Here is a 27350-nt window from a genome sequence, read left to right on the forward strand (position 1 = left end):
CAATTGTAGAAGATGTGAATGCATGTTTCCACACTATAGATATTTGTTGCTCTTCTCCTGAAGATTATTCCTTTGGCTTATTTAAATTTGCAATGATTCTTTTTTATTTTTTTAAAGATTTCATTTATTTATATATTTGAGAGAGAGCAAACACAAGCAGGGGGAGAGGCAGAGGGAGAGGGAGAAACAGACTCCCCACTGAGCAGGGAGCCTGGTGAGGGACTTGATCCAGGACCCCAGGATCATGACCTGAGCTGAAGGCAGACACCTAACCGACTGAGCCACCCAGGTACCCCTTAAGTTTGCAATGATTCTTATAAGCTGTCTGCTTAACATTTTCAGTTTTAGAACTGAAATTGTGGAAATAGTTTTGAATTCCTCACAGTGATATTTTGTTATAATAAATGATTCTAATTGAACACAGTGTCTATTCACTTAAGTGTTATTTCATTTGTTCTCACACACACAAAAAAACACACATCAGGAATCTGCTACCTCCACTTTACAGAAGCAAAATCTGAGGCTAAGATGTGTCAAGTAGCTTGTCTACAGTTAGGGAGCAGCAGAGCTGAGATTGAGTTGTAAATCCGTAGTCACCAAAACTCCAGGTACTGCAGCTAGCTCATTGCTATATACCAACTGCAAATTACTTTTCCACCCATCAAACAAGGGCTTTGGGACATTGGAAAGAGGTTCTGTTAAACATACGGTGGATTAGCGGTTCACAGAAGCATAAAATTTTATGGCTGTAAAGGATCTTAGTAAGTGAATAGTCCAGTTTTCATTTTGCAAAATACAAACATGCATTTAGAACCTAAAAAAGAGAATGAGAGATATTTTTTCAAGGTATATAAACTTTTCTTTTCCTAATAATTCTTTCAAGGTCGCAAATTGAGCAGGTCTTTTGTGTAGACTGGTGGTTCCCAGAGATGGCCCTACATTAGGATCATCTAAAGTGTCTTTACAATTGTTGGTCTCTGGGTCCCATTTCAAACCAATAAGATCAGATCGCTGGAGATGGGGTTTGGGCATCCACAATTTAAAATCTCCTCCAGGTGATCCATATGTGCATCTAGGCCTGAGAAATACTGCTCTAAACCACTCACAACTTAAAAGAAGATTTGGAGACTGTAGATAATCTGCCCCAAATCAAGGGATTAGTTAGCCAGTAAGTACCATGCTCATGCATGAAATAATTAGGCATATAGAATATCTTGGTTCTTAAAGGAGAGAAACACTTTACTGACATATCCAGGACAATTCCAAGTGAATTAAAGACATTAGCTTGTGTCAGTTGAACAACAGAATACACTCCATTTTATAGGTGGCTATGACATAGACCTCAAACCTGACAACACATCAGAACTATCTGGGGAGATTTTTTTAAAATACAGATTCCAGCTCCCATCTCAGACCCAGAGAATCAGAAATTGTATATTATTAATACTTTCTCAAATGATTCTTATGCAGCTGACCCAGGAAGTTCCAAAGACGTGTATGTGTTTGAGAACCCCTGGCTTAGTCAGGATGGTTTATAAATTATAGCGTGAAGCAGACTAACTTAGGAAATGTATTAAAAGCATGTTTTTTTTTGGACTTGTTTGAAGAGAATTGCCTGAGCAGGGTCAAGGGATCAGTATTGTTCATAAATACCTCTGGTGATTCCAGGTCTGGTGACCCAGGAACCAGGCTGAAATTTTCAGTTACACTGACAAAGACAGCTGACGTTGGAGAGATTTTTTTTTAATTCTTTACAATATTTTCAAAGTAGATCAAAGGAAAAATATATAGTAACTATGAGTTAAGAATAACTAAATTTTTTTGGATATATTCAATCTGGCTTACTCAAATTAGGCTCCCTGTCTCCTTGTCATCTGGGAATTTGCCCTGTGCCCACTGCCTCTGAAATTTTTGCATTGATAAAAAGTTGTAAAATATTGTAATAAGAATGTGGATGATATAGAAAAATTTTTAGTATCTTAAAATAATGCTCATTATGGTTGGTTTTCTGTAGGCAATTAAGGTCTCAGTGAATCGTGAGTACATGAATTATAAAAGATGAGGTAGAGAATGAGGGGAAGGAGTTAAAGGAAGAAGTTCAGTTAATTGAGCACTTGTATTTCAAGCACTGGATTAGGTTCTTTCCACATATTAACTTAAATAATCAGTTTTACACCTTAAGTGTCTATTCAGAGAAATAAGAGGGAAATCTGTTTGAAATATTTACCTCCAAAAAATGATATGGTTGTTGGAATTTCATTTGCAAATACACGCGTATGGTCAATTTAGATCGTTGTTGGAATTTCATTTGCAAATACATGCATATGGTCAGTTTAGATCATAACAGTGTCAGAAGGAGCCTTACAAACAACAAGGTCCAGGGAGGTTAGCTGAATTTCTCAAAATGAGTTTGTTGAACCTATAACCCAGCCTAGCTTTGTCTGGTTTAGCAGGCTCTCTCTGATTTTTGAGAGCTCTATATAATGCTAATGAATATGGATGCATTCAATATGAATTACTGAGAGGGAGAACACTTTGGATCATAGTTGAGCTTACCCATTTGCAAAATGCTACAAAATCTTTAGATGAGAGACATCCAGAAAAAAATATCATCTTAATTGACTGATGTTTGTAGTACAAAGGAGTGCAGTTAGGGAGGAAAGAAACTGCATCTCTCTCCGTGCATAGTTTGGTAATAAATATGTGCCCTTCACAGTGCTTGCACTTTATATTCTCCTCAAATATTAATTGGCTTTCCTATTAGAAACAGTTGGTGTTCATATTTGAATAGAATGTTAACATGTTCCAAATCCTTTAAATCTTTCTTGAAATGTTACTTCTTTTGGGGTGTTAGGATGCAGAAAGAGTGGAAAGACATTAAGCCTTCCTTTGCATCCAATCAGTAAACTGATCAAGGAAATAAATATAAAATATAATCTCTAATTGGTACCAATAAGCTGGAACTGTTATCACACTTAAATAAAATTCTGCATGACCTCCAATGCAATTCATTGAACAAATATTTGTTGCAATCCTTCTCTGTGATAGGCACTGTGCTTATCTTTTAGATCCTGAAGTTTTTATATTTAATAATTTGTTTGTAATTAATTCATTAAGAAGTTCCCTTAAATGAGATCAGCGTTCAAGGGAACTCAAAGATCTGGTTAAACACAAGGTTATAATGTAAGGACCTAAACCTTGTTTTGGTAGCATTACTTCATTCAAAGACATTTTTTAGACAAAGGCAAAGGCATTACCTTAAGGCTCATGGAATCTAGTTTGAAAATAGGCAATCAAAAAGATATCAATTATATAATTTCCTATTCTTACCATATTTAACCTCCAATTGGAGGCAAGAATTTAAAGCCTCAGCAAATAATTCTTGAATATTCTGTCACTTTATGCCTCAAGTGCTCTGAGCTTTCTAAGCCCTCACAACAGAAAACATATCTGCATGTTCTAGGATTATCAAGACTCATGTAGTAAATGTAAAATTTTAAGCTGATATTGGTTCCCCACTAAGATAATATTTTTCTAGTCTCCACTTCATATTATAAAATTTATGGCTGTCATGTAATATGACTGTCAATGTCTTTTTTAAAGAATTTATAATACTGCTGGATATGGAGAATTCAGTATATATTCTTACTAAGAGGACCTATAATAATTAATATTTAAATGTTCAGACCATTGACGTTAATAGGTTTTTTTTTATATTTTGGAATAAAACTTTTTAAATGGCCTCTTCTGTTTTATCCCTTGGCATCATTATTTGTTTTTATAACCAAGAGCAAGCTGATTTTGTTGAATCCACATCTTTCACCATGAGATATCCATTAAAATAATTACAATCCATGGGATTTATTAATGGAGTGCCTAAGAACCATATACCATCTTCGAGGGTTGCCTTTCACTTAAAACGTAGTGAAAGTTCATTTTCTTCTGCTAAAGCTCAACTCCTAGAATACTTAAAACAGAAAGAATGCTAACAAGTTTGATGTTTTACTATATATTTTTTCAAAAGTCAAAGAGCTTCCCACATAGAGTGTACCATTCCATAGGCCCTAACTAGACCAATAAGGCAGGAATTGAGACATACTTCTATGGTTAGGTGAGACTATGATGAAAAAGAACATAGAATTAAGAGATACAGCACCCTTACATTCCAATCTTGGCTATGTCACTAGCTCTGTGTGTGTGTGTGTGTATGTGTGTGTGTGTGTGTGTGTGTGTGTGTGTGTGTGAACATGTTTCTTGAATAAATATTATCTCTGGATCTCGTTAACCCATAAATAGAATAAAGGGATTGGTTTGTAAACATTGCTATAATACTTGTCTAGCCCTAAAATTACAGATAAATGCTCCCAGAACTGATGGGGTAAGTTGACACATTCATTTTGGCACTTCAAATTCAGAAAAATTATTCTTCTGGGACCTGGTAGTGGGTCCCAGATAGATAGATGTGCCAGTTAGTTACTTAGTATTATTGCTTTGACTTGGGTCATATTATCAGCATGTGATTATAGTCGGTCTAAAAAAAAGACCAAATTCATAGTTGACAAGAGAGGCAATGCCCTCAGGTTTCTCAGTTCTTTGAAATCATGAGCACCCACCACAGCCAAAATGGGTTGTCAAGACACTTAATGCTTTGCTGCTGTTGAGGAAAACAGGTGCTTTCTAAACATGTTAGCCATGCAACCTGTCTAGAACCCTATACTTTTTGTAAGCCAAAAAGATGACAAAGTCAGTGTAAATGTATGAATTAGACTTTTTTAACCTGATGAAATAAACATGGGTGAGATCTGCCCTTATCTAGGAGGGCATCCACACAGACACACCATTTCTTGATGCAGTGTGGTTAGAAGAGATAATATGGAGGAAATCTACATTGGGCCAAATGAGTAAACAAAGCTTGCAGCTCAGAAATATGTCAAATCCCTGAGCAATTAGGGAAATTTGCTATCTTATTTTCATTATATCGGCAGTGACTCATATAAACTCCACCGAGAGGAGTACGTGCATAAACATAGACTTGAAGAAAGCTTTCGTGTATCTCTCCACTTAAGTGTAAGTTCCTGTAGGGCAGTGAGAGTACTTTGTTCATCTTTAGCTCTGGTTAGGGCATTGCCTGACACAACATGCCTGTTCGACATGGGTAAAGAAATGAACCTGAGGATCAAACAGTCCTCCATCTAATGACAGGATCTTCCTCTGTTCCAATCCTTCTAGTTCTCCAGAGAGCTCATTCCCACACAAGGCAGTTTGGGGTATGGGACATAGCTCCTACTTACTGAACTCAAGTTTGCCTCTATCTAACTTCCATTTGATGCAGAAGATGGTGGACTTGTGTTCTGCTAATGTTAACATGTAACAGGACTATTAGAATAAGTCACAATTGGATCCAAAAGGATGTCATCACAACATTCTGGTTCTTTTGATGGGTTTTTGGCCTGAATGGAATAGTCATTAAAGATTCTGTTGGGAAATGCTTTTCTTGAAGAACCCTTAACATCCCATCTTTTCTCACCTACTAATCTCTGCTTATATTCAGCTCTCAACCTCACAGAGGAAAATTGCTGTATTGCAACTGCAGGTTCAGGGATGAATTTTCCAAGAACTTAGTGTAATGACAAGTTTATTTTGGTTCTGTAAAGCCCTGAGGGCCATGGTCACATGTGCTATATATGAATAATTATGAAAATGAAATAAAAAATATCATTCCAGTTAATATTTCTATGCTAGAACTGTCACTTTATTGAAACAAACAAAAATTTTCCCATGATTTTCAATGACATTCATTTATTCATTCAATAAATGTGCATTGAGATCTTACTCTGGGTTAGCATTGTGTGTTTTCTATAGATCTTCACTTTATTATGTTTAATATCTTATATATAACACCTTAATGATAGTTTTATTTAGGTTCTTTTAAATGATAGGGCAAACCTCTAAAATGTTTTGTCTATTTATTTGTCCACATGGTAAAATGAAACTTTTAAATATCAGGGCTTAGAAAAAATATTTTAAATTTATATGTTATTCAAAATTGTACATAAATGTACCACTTATAAATATGATTTGTATCTATACACATTCTTTTCCTTTGTTATTTGAGGAAATTATTTGCTTTATTATAAGTGTAAGGACTGGGAAGGGAACTATCCTAGATAGTAAGTGTTGTCAGGATTATTTCCCAGGTTCTACAAATCCCCCAAAATTGGATATTTAAAAATACTTGAATAATTTAACTTAAGATCATGAGAACAAGTGGCTGGCTGCATTTGCAAGTCAGCTTAATGAAAATAAATGAGAAGTCTAATAGTTTCCTGAATAAAACAGTTCTGCTTCACTATCTTTCTTATTCACTGCATGAATAACTCTCCCTTCACAAAAAATGTGGTGAACAGGTAAAAAGTAGATCAAATAGAGACAGTCCACACACTTTGTTCACTTTGAAGTCAAAGAGGTTTAGAACTCAATTACAAATGCTTTTCCTTTGTTACATTATGCAAACTTGGAACTAGAGATTATAATATTTAGTGAAAATATTTCATATTTTAAGATGTGCATCTTCATCTCCCAAATAGCTTAAATAGCTGATCAATGTAGAAACAACAATCATATCACAAACTTACACTACAAACAACTACAAAATGTGAAAAACAATGTTTACAAATGGTAGCAAAGAATAAATTAATTTTCAGTGCACATAATTGGGTATGTACAGGATAATTTAAAACCAAAGGGAGTGATTGCTAATGCTGAGCTCTCAGAAATCTCCATCAAAATATACATGTCACCCAAGAGAGAGTGATAAAAATAAATTGTGACACAAAAGCAAAATGTTGTCTCTCTTCTTATCCTCAAAACTTGGATGATAGCTCACCAAAATAATTTTTCCAAGTGTGCAAATGATGGAAAACTTTAATTCCAAAACCACTTCTCTAAATTACCAACAGATTTATATTCTTGATGCCTTTTCACGTGATCACAAGCCAAGCATGCATGTGATTCCCAAAATCGTGGAAGATTCACTGTGAAATCCTTCCTCCAGTTAAAGTAACTAAGGTATAACTTATTGTTTTTGTCAACTTCTTTCAGATACTTGGCTAGCTCACTGGGAGAGTTATAATCTTCCACATGAATGAATGAATCTGCTGGAATATAATTCTCATAATTTTCCCTAGATGGCCCCAGAACAACAGGTACAGAGCCAGCTAGAAAAGCATTGTAGAGCTTTTCTGTGATGTAATCTTTGTGGATTGAGTTTTCAAAAGAAAGATAAAATTTGCAAGTAGATATGGTAGGAATCAAATTTTTATCATTCACATACTCTCCAAATGCTTGCCCATAGGTATGGATTTCAATGCTTTTGCTTAGCTCATTGTAATATTTGACCCTCGCATGCTCAGGGTTCCAGTTACTTACAACCCAGCACACTAACTTCTCTTTGCTTGGCACTTCAAACACGAAGGGGTTTGTGCTCACCGTCAAGAAGCCGTAAGGCACTTGGATATCTGAGTCACGGCGGTAAGTCAGAGTCAAGTTGAACAGGTGTTCGATGCCACTCTTTTGGGGCGTGTGAGTTGGTGATTCCAAATTCATCCAAATCCATTTCTGGAAGGGTGGCCTAGCCTGCTGTGGTAAGTTAGTCAGATCCCAACTGATGTCTCGGTGATGGATCAGAACTGCATGAGATTTGTTGTATAGAGAACGGTCTGTTGTGAGATGGCATCCTTGGATGTTGAACATTGCTTGGCAAGATGTAAGGTCAAAGGTCTGCCCAAATGGCCACACCCAAATCAGGATAGTAGTTTCATTAAAATAATCAGTTTTGGTGGAGAAGAAGTTTTTCATTTTCAGCACTGAGCTGGCCGACTCCATTGGACTGAAGATCCAGCTGTTGGTGGGTTTGATGTAAATGAGCAGACATGCCATGAAGCAGCCCAGGATAATGCAGACAATTAAAAATGGGCGGAGAATTCCTTTGGATGCTGATGTCATAATTTTTTCTGTGAAACAGAAAGAGAAAAATAGAGGGGTAGTTAGGGGTAGTGATGAAAAGTTAATCATAAATATAATTTGAGATTAACAGGTGATGCATCTCAAAATACACTTAATCACAAAATCAGTTGCATTTTCCTTTTTTAGTGTTTTATAAACCATTAGAAAAATGGAGCTTTTATTAAGCCAAGAAACTGCTTTTGAAAGGAACTTTCCCCTGAACTCCATAAATAATGAGTCAGAATTTGTTATAAGTGTGCCAGCATATCTTCCAGCCTGGTTACATTTGTTTTCAATGTCATCCTTACCTGTTATATTTTTATTTGTTTCTAGAAAGCTGGCACAAAGACGAGCATCACCAAGGCTATGACTAAAATTCTTAATACTTTGAAACCACATCAGATCTGTGACCATTCCTTAGTTTATATAACTATTATTAATTATATATATGTAATTATTATAATTATTTACTAGTGCATTTTTGAGACTGTAATATAACTTTGCAGTTCAAATAGAATTCAGTAGAAACCAAACTTTTTTTAAAAAAAGTTTTGTTTTGGTTTCTTGATATAAGTTCATCTTCCCTGCCAAAAATGCATCACAATAGTCCTCTTGTAAAAGATGGCAGCTCTTGGTTTGATATCTGTTGTTTGTTTTGTTTTGTTTTTTAGTAAAGTACACTGATGCAAAAATTTGATAAAGTAAAATACTAGGTTGTGATAATAAAATGCTCTAGTGGCATTAGAAAAACAGTCTCATGTGGTATCAGGGCATTAAAAAAAGTTTTTCCTGGGGCACCTGGGTGGCTCAGTCGGTGAAGAGGCTGCCTTTGGCTCAGGTCATGATCCCAGGGTCCTGGAATCGAGCCCCACATTGACCTCCTTGCTCAGCGGGGAGCCTGCTTCTCCCTCTCCCTCTGCCTGCCTCTCTGCCTACTTGTGCTCTCTCTCTCTCTGTCAAATAAATAAAATCTTTAAAAAAAAAAGTTTTTTCTTAGCATTAAAATGACATTAGTATAATAAAAATAAATGGATTCTCAAAAGAAAAGAAATATGTTTCATGGAGAACAATACTGATCTTGTGAATTATAGCAGATTCCTGCTAATAAGATGAATTAAGGCTTTTTTTTTTTTAATACAAGAGTCTTCAAGGTTTTTCCTCTTTGACATTCATGTCTTCTTATGAATATGAACACAAAGATAAAATATGTAATATGTTTGCAAAACTGTCTTTTGATCAAATTCTTACTGATCCTCTGAAATACATTATTCTTTTCACCAAAATAATGTGGTCTATCAATTTCATGTTCATTAAAATATTTTGAAATCTTGATCAAAAGCTAGTGTAGAAACAGGAGAGGTTTCCTTCAAGAAAAAAGGGAGAAATTGTTCTTTATTTAATTACCTAAATTTATGTGAACATTTAAAAAATCACATTTTTTGGTTGTTGTTATGAAGTTTTTCTTAAAGCATATGACATTCCCTAGGTAGTTCCCTTGATTCTGTGAATCCAGATTCTGGATATTATATCCAGGAGCACTCCCAGAACAGAATTATTGGAATCAATGACTGAGACTTACCATCAAATTTAGCTTCAGCCCTGTCCAGTCAATAACAAAAGGAAAATAAAAAAGTGTCTACCAAATATGTTCAGAAACTATTAATTAACTCCTGAGCTACAGAGAAAATAGAAAGGACTATGAAAGAAATCTCAACTGTTTAGAACTAAATGACATTGTTGGCACTACATGACAGATTTGGTGGAATGTGGCTAAAACAGTACTTTATTTAAAGGAAATTTACAGGTTTGCACAGTTTTTGGGAAATTAACAAAATTGCCAATTGAACAAGCTGGACAAAAAATAATGGGCCAAAGCTAAAGAAATAAGAAGTAAAAAATTAAGATAAGGATTGAAATCATTGAAATTCAGAGCAGAAATTTGAGAGGGTTGATAACATCACATGTAACTATGTGAGGTGATGAATGAATTAAACTTACTGTAATAATCATTTTGCAATATACACATATATCAAACCATTATGGTGTACCCCTTAAACTAATATAATGTTATATGTCAATTATAACTCAATAAAACTGGAAAAAATACTAAAATATACCTCACACAAGAATAATCAAGAAAAAGGGAAATTCAACTTATTTTATTGTTTTAGGAAATTCAGTTTAAATATAAAAAAGGAGCAAATGATTATGCAACAGAAAAAAAATAAGAAATGACCATATGGAGTAATTTTATGCTCATGAATTTGAAAAACTGATGAAACGGATGGTTATATATCTGCACAACTAGAAAAATGCCAATTTTAATAAGAAATTCTTATTAAACAAATAGCAGTTAGTGAAGTGGAATTGATAAATGATAACTGAAAACAAACAGTAGACCTAGATGGCTTTGTAGGAATGATATCAATTGTTCAATGAATAGAGAACACTGTCATTTAAAAATATTCTAGGAAACAGAAAAATAAATAAAGAAGCTTAACTCATTATGTGAAGCCCATTATTAACCTATTACCAAAAGAAAATATAAAAAGTTAAAAAAGTCTATTTCACTTATGAACACAGATACAGACATTGGCAATAAAGAGTATTAAATATATTATGACACAATTCAAGAGGTTTATGTAGGTTCATGTACATTTGATCCTACTTTATAAATTTAACTAGTTGGACAATCTTTAAATTCTTACTAGACTCTGGGATCTACAGACTAAGGAAAGTTACTGGAAGGATCTCTTTTTTAATGGAGTAATACTAACCTTTAATATACATGATTTGACTGAGCAATGAAGTGTTTTTCTCCTATGAGACCAATGTTTAATGATGTTTAGAAATGTTCTCATTGATGGGGTGCCTGCGTGGCTCAGTTGGTTAAGCATCTGACTCTTGATTTCAGCTCAGGTCATGATCTCAGGGTTGTGAGATTGAGCCACGCTTGGGTTCCACACAGCCTGGAACCTGTTTAAGATTCTCTATCTCCCTCTCTCTCTCTCCTTCTGCCCCTCCCCTCCACTCATTTGCACTCTCTCTCCCTCTCTCGAAAGAAGAGAGAGAGAGAGAGAGAGAGAGAGAGAGAGAAATGTCCTCTTTGAAAAAGTTTTAAGTCCTTTTTGAATTGAAATGCAATTGGCAAAAACTAAGTAAATGATGTCAATTCATTGCAGTAAGGTTACAACTTTAATAACCCCTGTTCAGTAACTGCTCACTCTCAGCCAGGTCTTATGCTAAGCACTTTGCACACATCATTTCCTTTAATCCTCATAGAACCTCTATCAAGAAAGTCTTTTATCACCTCTTCTTTACAGATGAAAAAACTGAGGGCTGGAGCACCTGGGTGCTTCAGTTGGTTCAATGTCTGCCTTTGCCTCAGGTCATGATCCCGGGGTCCTGGGATTGAGCCCCAGGTCCGGCTTCCTGCTCGGTGGGGAGTCTGCTTCTCCCTCTGCCCTTCCCCCTGCTCATGCTCTCTCTCAAATAAATAAATAAAATCTTAAAAAAAAAAAGAAAAAGAAAAAACTGAAGGCCAGAGATATAAGTAGCTAGCTTAACCATTGGGTTATGTTCTTTCTCACCTTCTACAATCTTCTTTGAACAAATAATACAAACATCAATTGTCTATTGAGGTGCATTTGGCACTTCAAGTTTTATTGTCTTGATTTCTCTGGGCTCTACCCTTTATAATTGAGGACTGTTTATCCATGCATTAAATTTAGAGCAATTTCCCTTAACAGGAATACCTGATGCTTATATGATACTTAGTAGTGTCAAACATTGATCTTAGCACTTACGTTAACATACATACATATATATACACACAAACACATATATTACCTCATTGTAATCCCATTTTATTGATAAAGAAACTGAGGCCTCCAACGGTTAAGAAACTTGCCCGGGGTCACCCAGTTCAGAAGTGGCAGAGCACACTTTCAAACAAACCCAGATCATTGGTTCCAGTTTGGGTCATGAGCACTACATTTTATGTTCACTGATTCTCCAGGTTGCAGCTAGTGAACGTAATAACCAGAATGCAAGCTCTATGAAGGGTTTTGTTTCTTCACTCCTTTATCCTCATCACCAGAATACAGTAGGTGTTTAAGAAATGCTATATATATATATATATATATTGCATGAATGAGTGGGTGGATTGCTGAATCCTTACCATGTGCAAGGTAAAATCCTTGGTAACAAGATAAGCAAGAATGAGCCAAGTGTGAATGAAGAAATAGATACTTAGTTGCTTTCTATGTGCATTTAACATGTATACCTTTAGAGAATAACTACCATCACAGTTGACATACAGATATTTCTAAACATCTGTAACATGAGCAAAATCTCCTAGTTTTGCTTCTCTTTGTCATGTGTTAAAGTTGGCATCTATCTAGTACACTTTAATTCCATGACTCCTTTTTTGGCCAAATGAAAAAAAAAAAGGTCACTAGGCAAGAAACAATGTTCTTTTCATTGTGTGCCTCTCAGTTTTTCTGCTTCCTGGACATTTTGTATTGAGGTTCTTTTTGTTAACTCTCTGCACACCTCTCCCCTCAGCTTTTCATTGCTAATGGGGTCAATTACTGAACAGTAGGGACAGTTACTCAGTAACCCCTGCTTTGTACAGAAACTGTTAGGAAAGTTTGCCTCTTGGAGCCTAATTGACATCCCCTTGACAGGAACCTTCAAACCTACTCCTCATAACTAAAATTCAGTTGGATACCCAACACATCTTGAACTGTTAATCTATACAAACTGTTTTTAAAGCACCCACAGCAGTGTTATTTAAGCTCTCACCAGAGAGAGCAATACATTTATAGCATAAAGCAAATTATAACAATAAATAGTATAATTATAAATTCACAATTATTTTTGATAGTCTCAAGTACCATAAAAAAATAAAGACATTACAATTAAGAATTAACAAAATCTTCAGTAAAAGTATAACTTGATGGGATTTGGTGTGCATACAATTCTGCTTTCCATTAAGAAACAATCTTCTGTGTCACACTGTGGGAATGTTCCACTGAGAGTTAAAGAACAGAAGGAAGCTTGGAATAGAAGAGGTTCAAGTGTGATTCTCACATCATAAATATGCTTCACGGTATTAGGGAGAGAAATGTAAAACCAAAGAGAATAGGAGGCTTCTCTAAGGAATGGTAATTCTGCTTTTTTTGGTGTGTGTGTGTGTGTGTGTGTGTGTGTGTGTGTGTGTGTGTGTGTTGAATCCTTATTTTACATTGAAAGAAATGGGTATATTTAGAATAGAATTCAATACTGCCTAAAACTTAAAAGACAGAAGAAGATGTTTGGGTATTAACTTGCTCCTTGGGACTTTATTCCTAGATAGCAGCCACCCCCCTCATTCTTCAACCCACTTCTCTGGCTCACGGTAGCAGGTGTGTGGGGTTGGAAGAGAGTTTCCCTTATGCCCTCAGGAGGTCTTGAGTCAACATGTTTGCCAATCATTGTGTAGTACACCTATTCTCTATTTGTTGTGTGGTGCACAGTGGGATGATTCTTGAAATGGTAAGACTTTTCATCCACGTAAAGACCAGAACTTTGGATCCACTTAGGGATCTTCTGATTGGTTCAGACCAGCTTCCAAGACCAGAAATGAATGATTGACAAATTAAGTGGACTAAAGTTAGAAATAGTTAAAGAAAAATAATGATTGTCATTCATTGTGACTTCTTCCCTGTTATAATAAAATTTGTAAAGTGCTTTAGAGAGTGCCTGGACCAGAGAAAGCACTATGTAAGTGTTTGCTATTATGTTACTGCTCTCAGTTATAGTCAAGAATCAGAGCTCCCACCATAGCTGACATTCTTTTGGAATAATAAACCCTTCTTATGTCTATGCAAATTATTACCATTTCTAACAACACACACACACACACACACACACACACACACACATCTCCTCTAAGTTCAAAACATAACTCATTATTAAAAAATTCTGGAAAAATATATAATATAAAATTTCTAATGAATACAAACAGGGTCTTTCAATAGTTCATGGAATCACATTTTTAACAAAAGGTTACTCTATGAACATATTATGTTTACAGGATTCTATAGCAGATATTTGTTGGTTTTCACTGTCTGAATCACTCTCCCTTCTTCTGATAATAATACCCCAATTTTCTATTGAGATACTACCCCTCTCCACCTGTGTGCAATCTGTGGGATTGCAGAGTATTTCCCCATTTCCTAACCAACGTTGGGCAGAAGATCTAGATCATTCAAACTCTGTCTCTGGGACTTGGAAACTTGAGTGGAAGAGTCAGGATGGAAAATGTTGGAGCTGATTAATCACATTAAGACTCCCTTACAAGACAGTTATGTAAACTCTACTACCTGCATCCAAGTTGCTGCTTGGGATCCTGCCTTCCTGGGCTTCGTTCTTCAGCTATTCCTTCAGTTCTAAGAGCTATCCATAAACTTGCAATAATTTCCTTTTTGTCTATGTTAATTATAATTGTTTTTATTACTTGAAACAAACAAATCCAAGCAAACAACCACAACAAAACAAACCTTAAGTAAGCAAGCAAACAAACAAACAAAAACCCAACTAATTATCTCACCTCCTCTTTTTTTCTTCCTGAAGCTTAAGAAGTATATACCTAGAATCCTTCAAAATATGTCCATAATTATGTGGATTAAAAAAACTACATATAAATTCTCAAAACAACAAACATAACTCTTCACTTTATGTTAAGCTATGGACTCCACCCAGAATTTAGGTATTTGGTGGTAGGTGGTATCTAATTGAACTATTACTAATCTGTTTGGTCAGTTCAAAGAACAATGATGTTCCTCACATAATCATTATGGTGTTTGGTGTCATGATATTAATATGGATTCTGCAAAAGTCTTCTGAATATTACCCTGACTGTTCATAATTTTAATTGCCCATATTTATTTTGAGGGGTTGTTTTTGTTATTGTTTTGTTTCGCTTTTACTTCTTCCTATGACTTTTATGCTAAGATCCTTTCCAAGAATAAAAATGTCTTATATTTTCAATACTATATACCAAATTATATTCTGCCTCGAGGTACTGTAAAACTTTATATATTCATCACTTCACTTTCAAAGATTCCCTTGACACTTCACGTTCCACTGAACCTTTCTCATGGGCATTCCTGCTCTGAGTCCTCACAGTTCTTCCCATTAGATTCTGAGCCAAATGCCTTCTGTCCTTGGGAGAGATGCCATTTACTTTTTGTCAAGAAGACATTGGTTGATCTTTGGAATGCTATCAAATTTGTGTTTGCCAACCTTTCTCAAAGACCTTTGGGTATTATCTTTGGTATTTCCATGGGTGAACCTCTTTTATTTCCTCCAAACACTGGAGAGGTTACCTCCAAAATATGCCGGTTTTAATGGTTGCCCATGCTTTTCCTGAATATTCCTCAGAATGCGCTCTAGCACATACAAGAATTCCCTAATTTATTTCTGCAGTGGTTTCCTCTTTAAGGACATTACCTCAAACTGCTCAAAAATGTCTCTCTTTTCTTTCCATTTTCATTTTTGTCTCATGCATTGGTTTCCTTTGGTGTGCAAACAGCCAAAGGCTGCTTTTCCTGCATGGCGAACTTACTCGTCATGAGCAGTCTCTACATTCACTCTCTTTGAAATTTCTTTCCAATTCAGGGATTAACTTTTTTCAGTTTGATCTTTTATCTGCTTTCTTCTCTTCCTACTTGTACTCACTACTTCTCAGTCACTGTCTTTATTCATTTTAGAAGCTCTATTTACCGGCCTTAGCTGCAGCTAGAGCAATCAGATCTGACCCTGAGACCAAGTGTTTCTTGGCTCCTGGGCTACCTTCCTGAGGGAATACCACAGGCAGGGCCAGGGGTGCTCTCTGGCAGCTTCCTAGAACATGCTTTCTGGAATTCCTTGAGGCCAACATTCTTCCATAATTTGGCTGTCAGCACCAGTGCTTTTTATTAATTATTGTCAGATTGTAGCCCATAGCAGCCAGCCAATGAAAGTCAGGGGAGCCTTAAAAAAAAAAAACAAAAACAAAACCCAAACTCTCATTTTGAGCTGATATATTACTATGTGTTCCCGACTCCGAAGATGAGACGTTTTTTTCTTCCAGATGACAAAGTAGAGTAGCTTTTTCCTGACATCTCCTTGTCCTTCAAATCCACACCCTACCTAGTACCATTTATGCCTGCTAAATATTCCTTAGATTAGTTGACTTCTTTCTAGTTCTCTAGGTACAGCATCTATCACCTCTTGTATAGACTTATGACCTTGCTTTCTCAGTGGTACATTTGGCACTCACTTTTGATCCATTCAATTGATTTGATTCACAATGCAGTAGACCAGTGGTTCTGAAAAGTGTGGTCACCAGACCAGCAACAGCATCAGCATCACCTGGGATCTTGTAAGAAAGGGGATTCTGCCACCCTAACCTAGATATAAGGAATCAGAAACTGGGCTGTGGACCAACAATCCATCTTAAAAAGTCCTCTAAATGATTCTGAAATACAAAAGGTTTAAGAATCCCTGCAGTGGAGTCATCTTCTCAAACCGTGGATCATACTGTATAAGGTTCTTCAATGAATTCCAATTACTTTTAAGATAAAGTAAAAAAGTCTTACTGTAGCTTAAACAGCCCGGGATGATGGGGAACCTGCCTCTGCCTCCAATCTCAGTGCTGCCATGTTCCCTTCTGCATTCCCGGCATGGCCTGAGGGAGTCACTGTACCAGCTCTCCCTTTTTCCCTGGAGCAACTTCCCTCCTCTCTTTGTTGATTTCCTCTTTTTTGCTCCACTGGAAGTTGCTTATGAAAGGATTCCTGACAACCTCCCAACACTCACCCTCCTACATACACACTAAATCAAAGGCCCCTAGTACAAATCTCATGGTACTATCTGTCATTTTTACAAAGCACTTACCACAGTAGCTAGTGTACCTATATTTGTGTATTTGATTAGTGTTGTTGCCTCTGTTTGGCTGTAACAAGGCTCATATAATAGGCATCGGGTTTTTTCCTCAGTATTCAATCCCTAGAGCCTAGTCAGAGTTGGTATATCCTTGCTGTCAACAAATGTTTTTTTTTTTTTTTTGAGTGACCAAGTAGTTAACAATTATTGAGCATTTGCAATGTTCCAGGAACAGGGCTAAGACTTTTCAATAAATTTTATCATTTTATTTTCAGGAAAAAATTATTTCTTTTGTGCATTTAAAAAATAAATACATTTCACTTTCTATATGCCAAACATGATTCTGAGCACTTAAGAAATAGTAATTCTCTTAAATTCATGATGATGAGATAAAATATACACTATAATTACATTCATTTTAGAGGTGAGGAAACTGATGCACATCAATTTGGCTCATGTCACACCGGTAAGTGATAAATCAAGATGTGGACACTAATGACTTGAGTCTGAAAAGTGTTGCTCTAAAAATTCATGTTAAGAATTGAGAATTCCAGCTTATAATTGCAAAGCTGTGAATTCTGTGAATTATAGGATTTAAAATTTATTTTATGATCTATATTGCTCTGAAGTTATTGTTCATTAGAACAAACTAGATCACCAACACTTCATCTCTACTCTTATCCTGGAAACCAATGGCCAGAAACAGAAAACCAGAAGTTTTAGATAATTCTCCTCCTGTCCCCAAGAGAGTGCAGATGGGTGAATTAGAGCAGGGGAGGAGTCTAGCTTTGTTTTGTTATTAGGCTGTTTATAAAGCAATTCCAGGAATATAAAGAATAATCGACACATTTGCAATTGGTAATCCAGGCCTCTCTGATAGTTGTATTCCCTGATAGCTACATTCTCTTTCAGGTGAATTCCTTAGGTGCTGCTTTGTTGAGTCAGCTTTGAAAATTCACCAACCTTAAAGAGCCAGGTTGCCTAAAAATAATAAAGGTAGAGAAAAATAATCATTTTAATAAAAATTCCAATTATATCCCAGAGTTTGTGCACACAATGTCATCAGTTAACATTTTTTAAAGGATTTACGCATATTTAACCATTACTTAAGACAGAATAAAGAATTTCTTTTCTGTAAGTTTTACTTTCCAAATTCTCTGTTTCCCAGCGGACTACTACACAGGGTCATATGCTTTTTTTTTTTTTTTTAAAGATTTTATTTATTTATTTGAGAGAGAGAGAGAATGAGAGAGAGAGAGCACGAGAGGGAAGAGGGTCAGAGGGGGAAGCAGACTCCCTGCTGAGCAGGGAGCCCGATGCGGGACTCGATCCCGGGACTCCAGGATCATGACCCGAGCCGAAGGCTTAACCAACTGAGCCACCCAGGCGCCCGGGCCATATGCTTTTAATGATTGTGTTATGATTGTTTGAACTTCATCAGTCTTACTATCAATAATCTCTTTAAGGTATCCTTCAGTTGTTTTCGTATAAGATCATGGGAGGGAGTTTCATATGGACCCAAACCTATCTGGCAGCAACAGTCCCCATCCACCGCCTCTGTCATTCTTCCTCATTTGGCTACCACAGGTCTGAGAATACAATTGATGCAGCCTCACTCTGCTCCTACCATCAAATGTGTAGGCCTAGAATCTCAAACCCAGCTGTCCCCTGACCTCTGACCTTCTGGGTGCCAGAGTTTCTGGGTTCCCATTACAGTTGGAAGACTATCTGAATCAAACTCTGTCACTGACTCTAGCAGCTTTGAATATGTCAACACACTCACAATATCTTTCCCACAACATTTCCCTTAATTTCTTGTCCTCTCTCTGCTAACTGTGGAGGCTTTAGTTCAGTGTCCAAGGCAAGGAAATAGATCCATGAGAAACAAACTGCTTTATGTTCCTCAGCTCTTTCCTACACACTTTCTCCAACATTAAAATTCTTGCTTTTCAAGTTACAAAAATAAAAATGAAAACAAAGCAACACACCATCGTGCACGTCAAAAGATGTTAACAGGTACTAAGAAGAAGGTTGCTATAATAAAAGAACATATCTACCTACAGAGGTAAACACTATGTTAGATGGGGCATTGCCATGGCAACAGTTTGTGGATCACACCAAATTTTACAGGCTGATCATCTTTTGAACTCATGTGAAACTAATTAGCACCAGCTTCACGGGGTTTAAATAAAAACACATCACTGTAGTTAATGAAGAGATTCTGAAACTTCAAGTCAAATCTACAGTAAGAGAATAGGCCAGTAAGAACTAAAACAGAAAGGATAAGCCGCTAAGAAACCAACAGCCTAAGAGACACTATGATAAAATTGTGGCTAAAGGGATCTCAGGAAAGAAGCAAGTTTAATCAACTTGCAACTGAGTAATCTGAAAATGAACTGATTGATTAAGATACTTAACAAAGATGATATTAGAATAAAGGTAGAAATGAGGAATTTAGAAGCAAAAGATGCAAGAGTAAAAAACCCTTAATTTTAAGATACAAATACTCCAATCCTTGGAGGGTGGGTTGTGGGGAGGACTTCCTTTGAATCACCATTTCTCAGCTTGGCCCCAGTGGCTTCTTTCTCCTCAAGGGTCATCTAACATTCCTATTCTGATTTCATTCCTAATAAATAATCTTTTGAATATTCAGTTCACCAAGTAGTTGAAGACTCAGAAGAAAGTACCATATTTGGCGAACATAGTAGAGAAAAAGAAAAGACATCAACAGAGAACAGCATTATGGCCTCTCCTCCCACCACATTGGAAAAGACAACTGTTTTGTCACGGAAGGCTGATTCCTCCTCATTGATTCTGAAATCTAAATAGGTCAAGTGACCTCATTCTATTTCTTATCCCTGATTTTTCCTAATCTTCAATTTCTCTGTCTCTCAGGGTTGCTTTCCATTGGAATTTAAATATAATCACAGTTCTCATCTTCTATTAAAGAACCTCCACTCTCCCAGACACTGCTCCTCTGTTTTCTCTATTCTCCACAGATAGCCACATCATTCATACACCTACCGAAGCCTCCGACTGGGAGTCATTATTTATTCCTTCAACTTCCTTACCCAACATCTAGTCAATTATTACACTTAATCAATTGAAATGCTGTAGTATTTAGCAAACCTCACTCACTTTATCTATTGTTACTTCATTGTTTAGACCTGCTTCACTTATTTCCTGGATTATTATAATGAGCCACTAACTGTTTTCACTGATAATGGTCTTGTTTTCCTTCAATTCATAGTAAACACTGTGACTCTCTTTTCCTTTTTTCTAGTTTCTCTCTTTCAAAAAAGTCTTATTGTAAAACAATGTTGAGGAGGAAGGACTTAAAGCAGCTAGCCTGTGATCTCTCCTGATTACCAGGGAGATGCTCCTGGGGAGTGGGAGGTTAAGAAGGCAGGTGATCTGGTTCAATGTCCTTGTAAACATGATAATTTGACCTTCAGACAACAGACTAATCATATTTGCTGGAAGGGACAATTCTTATCTATGAAATACTTTGAGGAAGACTTTCTTGGTTTAGGACTGCTTATTGTAAACAAACCTAAACTTGGATGGATTTATGAGGCATGCCTCCCTAGAGAGTGTCACCTAAGCTATAAAACTTTTAAAGTATAAAATAAAGATGTTTTACAATTTAAATGCTCCCTACTCTGAGTGACATTGGGGACTTCTGTTATTCTGGACCCGAGACCAGGTATGATGCAAAAGAAGGGCCTATGGAGATATTTCAGACTTCTCCCTGACTCATGACTGATTGTGTCCTTAAAATATTGGTACTTTCATACTGGGCACAATCTTTGATGGAAATGAGTTTCATATGGCAGCCTGATTCTTTGTATTAGCTTAATGCTTGTTTTACAATTTTGAAAATACACATGCAAAATGCAATAAATGGAAGCAGTCTGTGAACCAGTTCACAGATATAACAACATTATATTGTGTATCTTTCTACTCTTTATTGTAGAGATCTATTTAGTTGACTATCCACCTCTTTAGTTTCAATTATCAAATGTTTTTAAACAATAGCGAGAACTAATAGATTCAAAAAATTTTTTTCTCCTGGCTTTTTTTTTCAACCTAACTTTAAGTTGTGATCATTTGCTCATATCATCAAGAAAAAACTTGATTTTTCTTGGCAGGGGGAGGGGCAAAGGGAGAAGGAGAGAGAGAATCTTAAGCAGGCTCCATGCAAGTGTGGAGCCCCATGTGGGACTCATAATGGGGCTCGGCAAGGTGCTCACGGCAGGGCAGGGCAGGTGGTGGCTCGATCTCACAACCCTGAGATCATGACCTGAGCCAAAATCAAGAATTGGACACTTAACTGACTAAGCTACCCAGGAACCCTGAAAAAACTTGATTTTTAATGGTCCAATAACCTTTCACCATATGAATATACTATTAATTTATTCACCATTCACTTATTGTTGGTCATAAATACTATTTTCACTTTTTTCTAATATAATTATTACCACAATATGCAATTTATACAGTGAATCTATAATTATATTTCTGATAATCTCCTTAGGATTGATTTATAGACAGGAAAATTGGATAAAAGAGCATGAACAATTTCAAAGCCATCTATCCTTTAAAAAGACATAAGAACATGTATTTCCTTAAAGTAAAGAACTCTTCTTATCAGAATTTAACCATACTGAGTATTAACTTTTAAGGTATATGTGCTTATTTTGCATTTGATAGGGAATATGTAATTTGTTGTTTTCATTTAATTCACTTTTCTCCCTGATGACTTAGTGATGTAAGCTTATATTTGTTGGCTATTCATATTTATTTTATTTTTTAAAGATTTTTAAATTTATTTATTTGACAGAAAAAGACAGAACAAGAGAAGGAACACAAGCAGGGAGAGTGGGAGAGGGAGAAGCAGGCTCCTGCGGAGCAGGGAGTCCAATGCGGGGCTAGATCCCAGGATCATGACCTGAGCTGAAGGCAGATGCTTAAGGACTGAGCCACCCAGGCGCCCCATTCGTATTTATTTTAAAATGGATTGTGAATTTGTCTATTTTCCAAATTGCTGTTACTGTGTAACTTGTTAAGTTAGAAGAACTTTTTTTTTTTAAAGATTTTATTTCTTTGAGAGAAAGAGAGAGCAAGTGAGAATGAGTTGGGGGGGAGAGGCAGAAGGAGAAGCAGACTCCCTGCTGGATAGGGAGCCCAATGCGGGGCTCAATCCCGGGACCCTGAGATCATGACTTGAGCTGAAAGCAGAGGCTCAAGAAACTGAGCCACCCAGGTGCCCCAAACTGTTTTTAAAAAAATATTTTATTTATTTGAGAGACAGAGCATGAGTGGGGATGGGGGGGATGAGGGGACAGAGTGGAAGGGGCAGAGGGAAAGGGAGAAGCAGACTCCCCACTGAGCAGGGAACCTGAAGAGGGGCTCAACCCAGGACCCTGAGATCAGGGCCTGAGCAGAAGGCAGACACTTAACTGACTGAGCCACCCAGTCATCCCTAAATTGGAATAACTTTTTATCAGTTATATGTATCAATGACAATATCTTTTCATTTTCATATTTCAAAGTTTTTGGTAGATTGTCCTTTGATTTTCTTTTTGCATTTTTAATATACAAATTAAATTTTATACAGTCAAGTATATATCTCTTTCTCCTTTTGCTTCTGTTTGTATTTATACTTAGACCGTATTTCATAACTAAAGATCAGTCAAATCACTATGCTATTCTAGGTTTTAATTGCAATTGGTTTTATACTAACTGAATATACAACTGAATATATTTTTCAAATACCCAATATATTTTTCAAATACCCAAACAATATTTATTGCATAATCTTTGTACCTTCTTTTATGATGGTTTATTTATCAAACAATTTCATGGGGTGCCAGGGTGGCTCAGTCAGTTAAGCATCCAGCTCTTGATTTCAGCTCAGGTCATGGTCTCAGGGTTGTGAGATTGAGCTCTGTGTCAGGCTCCATGCTGGGTGTGGAGCCTGCTTGAGATTCTCTCTCTCTCTCTGCCCCCTCCCACTCCCCTTCTAAACAAAACCAAAAACAAATAAACGATTCCAGGTCAGGTGTATGTCTGAATTTATCTCAAGGGAAACCACTCCATTCCATTCATCTGTTGATTGTAGTGTTTATAGCATATTTTAAATTGTTTATATTAGTTTCCCCCTATAATTATTTTCTTCAATTGTATATCACTTGTTTATTTTTCCAGTAAGCAGACTTATTTTTGTCAAGTCCATCCTTAAATCTGATTAGTATTTTGAAGAAATATTTCATCATGTTTATTTAAAGTATATGAAATAATGGCATACTGAAAGTATTTATTCTTCTCAATGAAAATGTACTCATTGTATTAAAATTGTTCATATCCCAAAGTAAAAGTTGGTGGTGTCTTACATATATATTTATTTTTTCTGGAACATTTCATGCTTTTATTGTCCTTTGCTATTAGAGCAGGAAACCTGACCTGGGGCTCCATCCTAGGACCCTGGGATCATGACCTGAGCCAAAGGCAGACACTTAACTTACTGAGCCACCCAGATGACCCTAGAGTACTATTTAAAAAAAAAAAATTATTTGAGAGAGAGAGAGAGAGAAAGCGCACACATGCATGCATATGCATGTGTGTGGTGCAGGGCAGAGGGAGAGAATCTTCAAGCAGAGTCCCTGCTGAGTGTGGAGCCCAGCACTGCACTGGATTTCAGGACCCTGAGATCATGACCTGAGCTGAAACCAAGAGTCCGGACACTCAACAGGTTGAGTGTTGGCACCCTGAGATACTATTCTTATGTTAAGGAAGTTGTTTTCTACTACACCTAATTTTTTGTTTCCTTGTTTTAATTAAATATTCTTTCTTCTACTGTAAGTGTCCATCGATTTTTCTTGTTAGGTCTTAGATGTGTTATGATACTATTTTCTTATTTAAATCTACCTTAAATTATTGTATGACACTATTTTTCAGTTCGAATTAGTGCTGCTATTTATTTGGGCATTTTTACATACATATCCAGAAGTGATTATGTTTTTTTTTGTTATGGGGCCTTCTTAATTAACTTTTGGTATTAAAGCTAGAATACCTCTATAAAAAGTCAGATGAAATAATACAAGAATTGCGTAATTCCTAACAAAGTGTAAATGTGAAATAAATGTTAAACAATGTTACTTATTTTATGTAGCAGATAGCGTGATTGATAAGCTTTTGTAACATTAGGTCTGTCTTTTCTTGAGTTTGAAACCAGTTGGTCCTGATCCCTGTCTTTTTTATATTATTGTACTACATTATATTGGTAACATTTGCAATTTCTTTTATTCATGTATTTGATTTTTTTTATATTACCTGAATTGATTTCGATCATTTGTACTTTCCCAGAATTGTCCACAACATCAAGATTTTCCAATATGTTAACATCTCATTGCACATGGTACTTTAAAAACCGTAAGAGCAGCAAAGTGGCAACAGTAACCCCCTCTGATTTTGCCCCTATGTCACTTCCCTGGGTCTAGTTTTATGCATCTATCCTTAGAGGAGTTAGAGGAAGCATTACCTCCTGTTATGGGCTGAATGCTTATGTCCTCCCCAAATTTATATTTTAAAGCCTTAATCCCTAGTGATTTTGGAGATGGAGTCTCTAAGGAATTAATTACAGTTAAATGAGGTCATAGGGTGGAATTCTGAACTGATAGGATTAGTGACCTTAGGAGAGATACCAGAGAACTCTTGTTCTTTCCCATGGCCCTGCAAACCCACAAGGTCATGTGAGCACCAGACACCACCCTGCTGACACCTTAATATTGTAATTGCAGCCTCCAGAATTGTGAGAAAATAAATTTCTGTTGTTTTAGCCACTCCGTGTGTGGTATTTTATTATAGCAGCCCTAGCAGACTACTGCACTTCCTCATTGAAGTCTTACTTCCACAGCGCTCTTATTGTGAATGTCACAGCTCTTACTTTATTGTATTGCTCAAGAAATATTTCTTACATAAATGAAAGCAACAAAAAGTCATATCCCTCTTCTTGAATGAATGAACTCACCATTCAGTTACCTGTGTGTATATGTTAATGGGGCTGATTATCACTAGGTGTAGTGAACAAATCTTTTTTCTGAGCATGAAAAGGAGAGAAACAAATCCTGAATGTCTTCCCTTTGGTATCTCAGCCACCAGTAGATCTCCAATGTCATCTATTTGTCTCTCTCTAAATTTAAAATGGTCTAAGTGTAGTAGTTATAAAGATAACAACAGGTTCACTCACAACGTGTTCGTTCATCTAACCCAAACTTGTTTTTTACTTCGATGCTATGTGAAATAAGTGCTAGGTTGTATCTTTAAAAAATATGAAAAAGAGGACCGTCAACTGGCTTCTGGACGATGCAGGACACATGGCACGTGGTTCTGTGACTGAAAACACTTCCTCTGGACACCGAGTGGCTGATTTTCCAACCAGGCTCTACCTTTGGCTCTCTATGAGACTGTCAGGCAACATCTTCAACCTCTCCAGGTCTCAGTTATTCATCTAAAAATAAGAATACCTACCTGCCAGATTTGTGCATGTAAGATTAATTGATACACGTAAATTACCTGGAACGGACCTTGGCACACAGCAAGTATTTGGTAATTATCAGCTGTGGTATTTGCTACACATGCATGTGTCTGGCTTCAGAAGTATTTTTCATTACTGAATACTAAATTGCCACATGTTGCAGTAGTGGAAATACACTTTGCACTTCCTCTGAGAGACGCAGTTGCAGGAGATTTCACATGGAATAACCTAGTCACTTAAACACTGAGCAACCGGTCACTTCTCAGAAAAACAAAGTGGCATTTTGCAGCGTGAATGTGTCACTGCTTGTCATTGGCCACGATGCAAAAAGCAATTTGCTCCATTTTAATTTGATTTTGTTCCATCTTTTACAGTAATTACCAGACAATTATTTTGTCATAAACTGTATGCTCAATAGGCAAATCTGGCTCCATGAGATTAAGAAACTCATCTTCTCTGATGTGCTTTGCCCCTCTTTGACCTTCAATTTCTGAAAACATATTTTTCAGGTGTGCTCATTGGAAGTAAGTGGTTTTTCAGTCATTTTCATTTTCTTAATTTTCATTGTTCTTATGTATTGAAATTCCATTTCTTTCTACAACCAGCAAACTAACCAACCCAAAGTTTTGTATATAACAAATGCTCATTAAATATTTTTGAAGTTTCTATGTTTATATGACACAGTGTTATAAATGGATGTTAAAACAATATCTTAAGCTCCCTTGAAGAACTCACAAACCAGAGAAACAAGTAGCACAATAAGATAACAATCCTATTGGATAATATATACTTTAAAAGATATTATCTTAATATGAAAGACTTCCTCCTCTTTGCTCCCATAGTTGCTGTGTATCTCCCTAACTACGCATTTATATTATAATGAGGTCAAGGTTGATTTGCTTGTGTTCCTCCCCTATTAGACCCAAAGCTCCACAGAACCATGAACCAAATTTATTTTGACATCCTATTATAGTTACCTAACACAGTTTCAGGTACATGGGAGTCATAAGTGTCTTCCAAATGAGTAAGTGAATAAATAAATGGATGAATGAATGTTCAAACAAATATTATGAACTTATGGCTTTTTCTTTCTTTCTTTGGAGTGGAAAGAACAAATTTCCATGGTCATATGCATCATGAGATGATGATACTCAAGCTCCCGATATCTGGAAATTTCCAACCATAACAATTTCAGTGCTTTTAAGATAGTGGTTTTCTGCTCCTCATGGTATAAAAGAAGACTCAGATGCTTTAGAAATCCCAAAGCTACGGAAACTGCAAAAGTTTTGTTTTGTTAAATGGCAACTCTGTGAAATCTAAATATAAATGAGATCCTTAAAGCAAAAGAATACAGTACTTAAATGTGATTCCATGAATTGCTGACAATAGAGTTGATGCGAAGCAAACCTAGGCACAGTTCAAAACCAAATCACTTGCTTTGAGAAACAGTGAGAAGGGAGACTGACGTTTTTTTACTGTTTATTATATTAAATGATTAACATACTGATAGGGCTAGGAAGCCCTTAGATATTATATTTCATATTCTTTTCTATTTATATTTCAGTTAAATAATAAATTGAATGAGAAATTGAGACTAATAAATAATTATTTCTAAAAATGATGGCATTATTCAAGGCCTGGAGTTAGAGTCTCCTTAATTAATGATTGTTAGGTGGTTGACAATGGAAATATTTGCAAGACTTACATTGACTAAAGATGAGGAGATTTGTGAGCATTTGTGTTGAAGGCAATAGAAAATAATTAAGAAACAATTTTTAGCTGGGAGGAATCTTTGTGATAATCTAATCTGACAGGCTCATTTTATAGCTTGATAGAGTTATGAAATAGATATGTAAAAGTCAAATTATCACTAATACTACATATTTAGTGACAC

The 27350-nt window shown here is 36.2% G+C and overlaps 1 protein-coding gene across 2 annotated transcripts in view; it reads right to left on the bottom strand.

Annotated features, from left to right (window-relative positions):
- Positions 1-204: 204 nt before the first annotated feature.
- Positions 205-27350, bottom strand: part of FUT9 (fucosyltransferase 9) — a 192831-nt gene continuing 165685 nt past the window's right edge. For both annotated transcript variants that reach the window (XM_027603240.2, XM_027603241.2), the window contains one exon: positions 205-8012. In XM_027603240.2, coding sequence (XP_027459041.1) covers positions 6925-8004 — 1080 coding nt within the window. In that variant the 5' untranslated portion in view covers positions 8005-8012 and the 3' untranslated portion in view covers positions 205-6924. The remainder of the gene's footprint in view (positions 8013-27350) is intronic.

Source organism: Zalophus californianus, chromosome 7 (genome assembly GCF_009762305.2).
Source record: "Zalophus californianus isolate mZalCal1 chromosome 7, mZalCal1.pri.v2, whole genome shotgun sequence".
NCBI lineage: Eukaryota > Metazoa > Chordata > Mammalia > Carnivora > Otariidae > Zalophus > Zalophus californianus.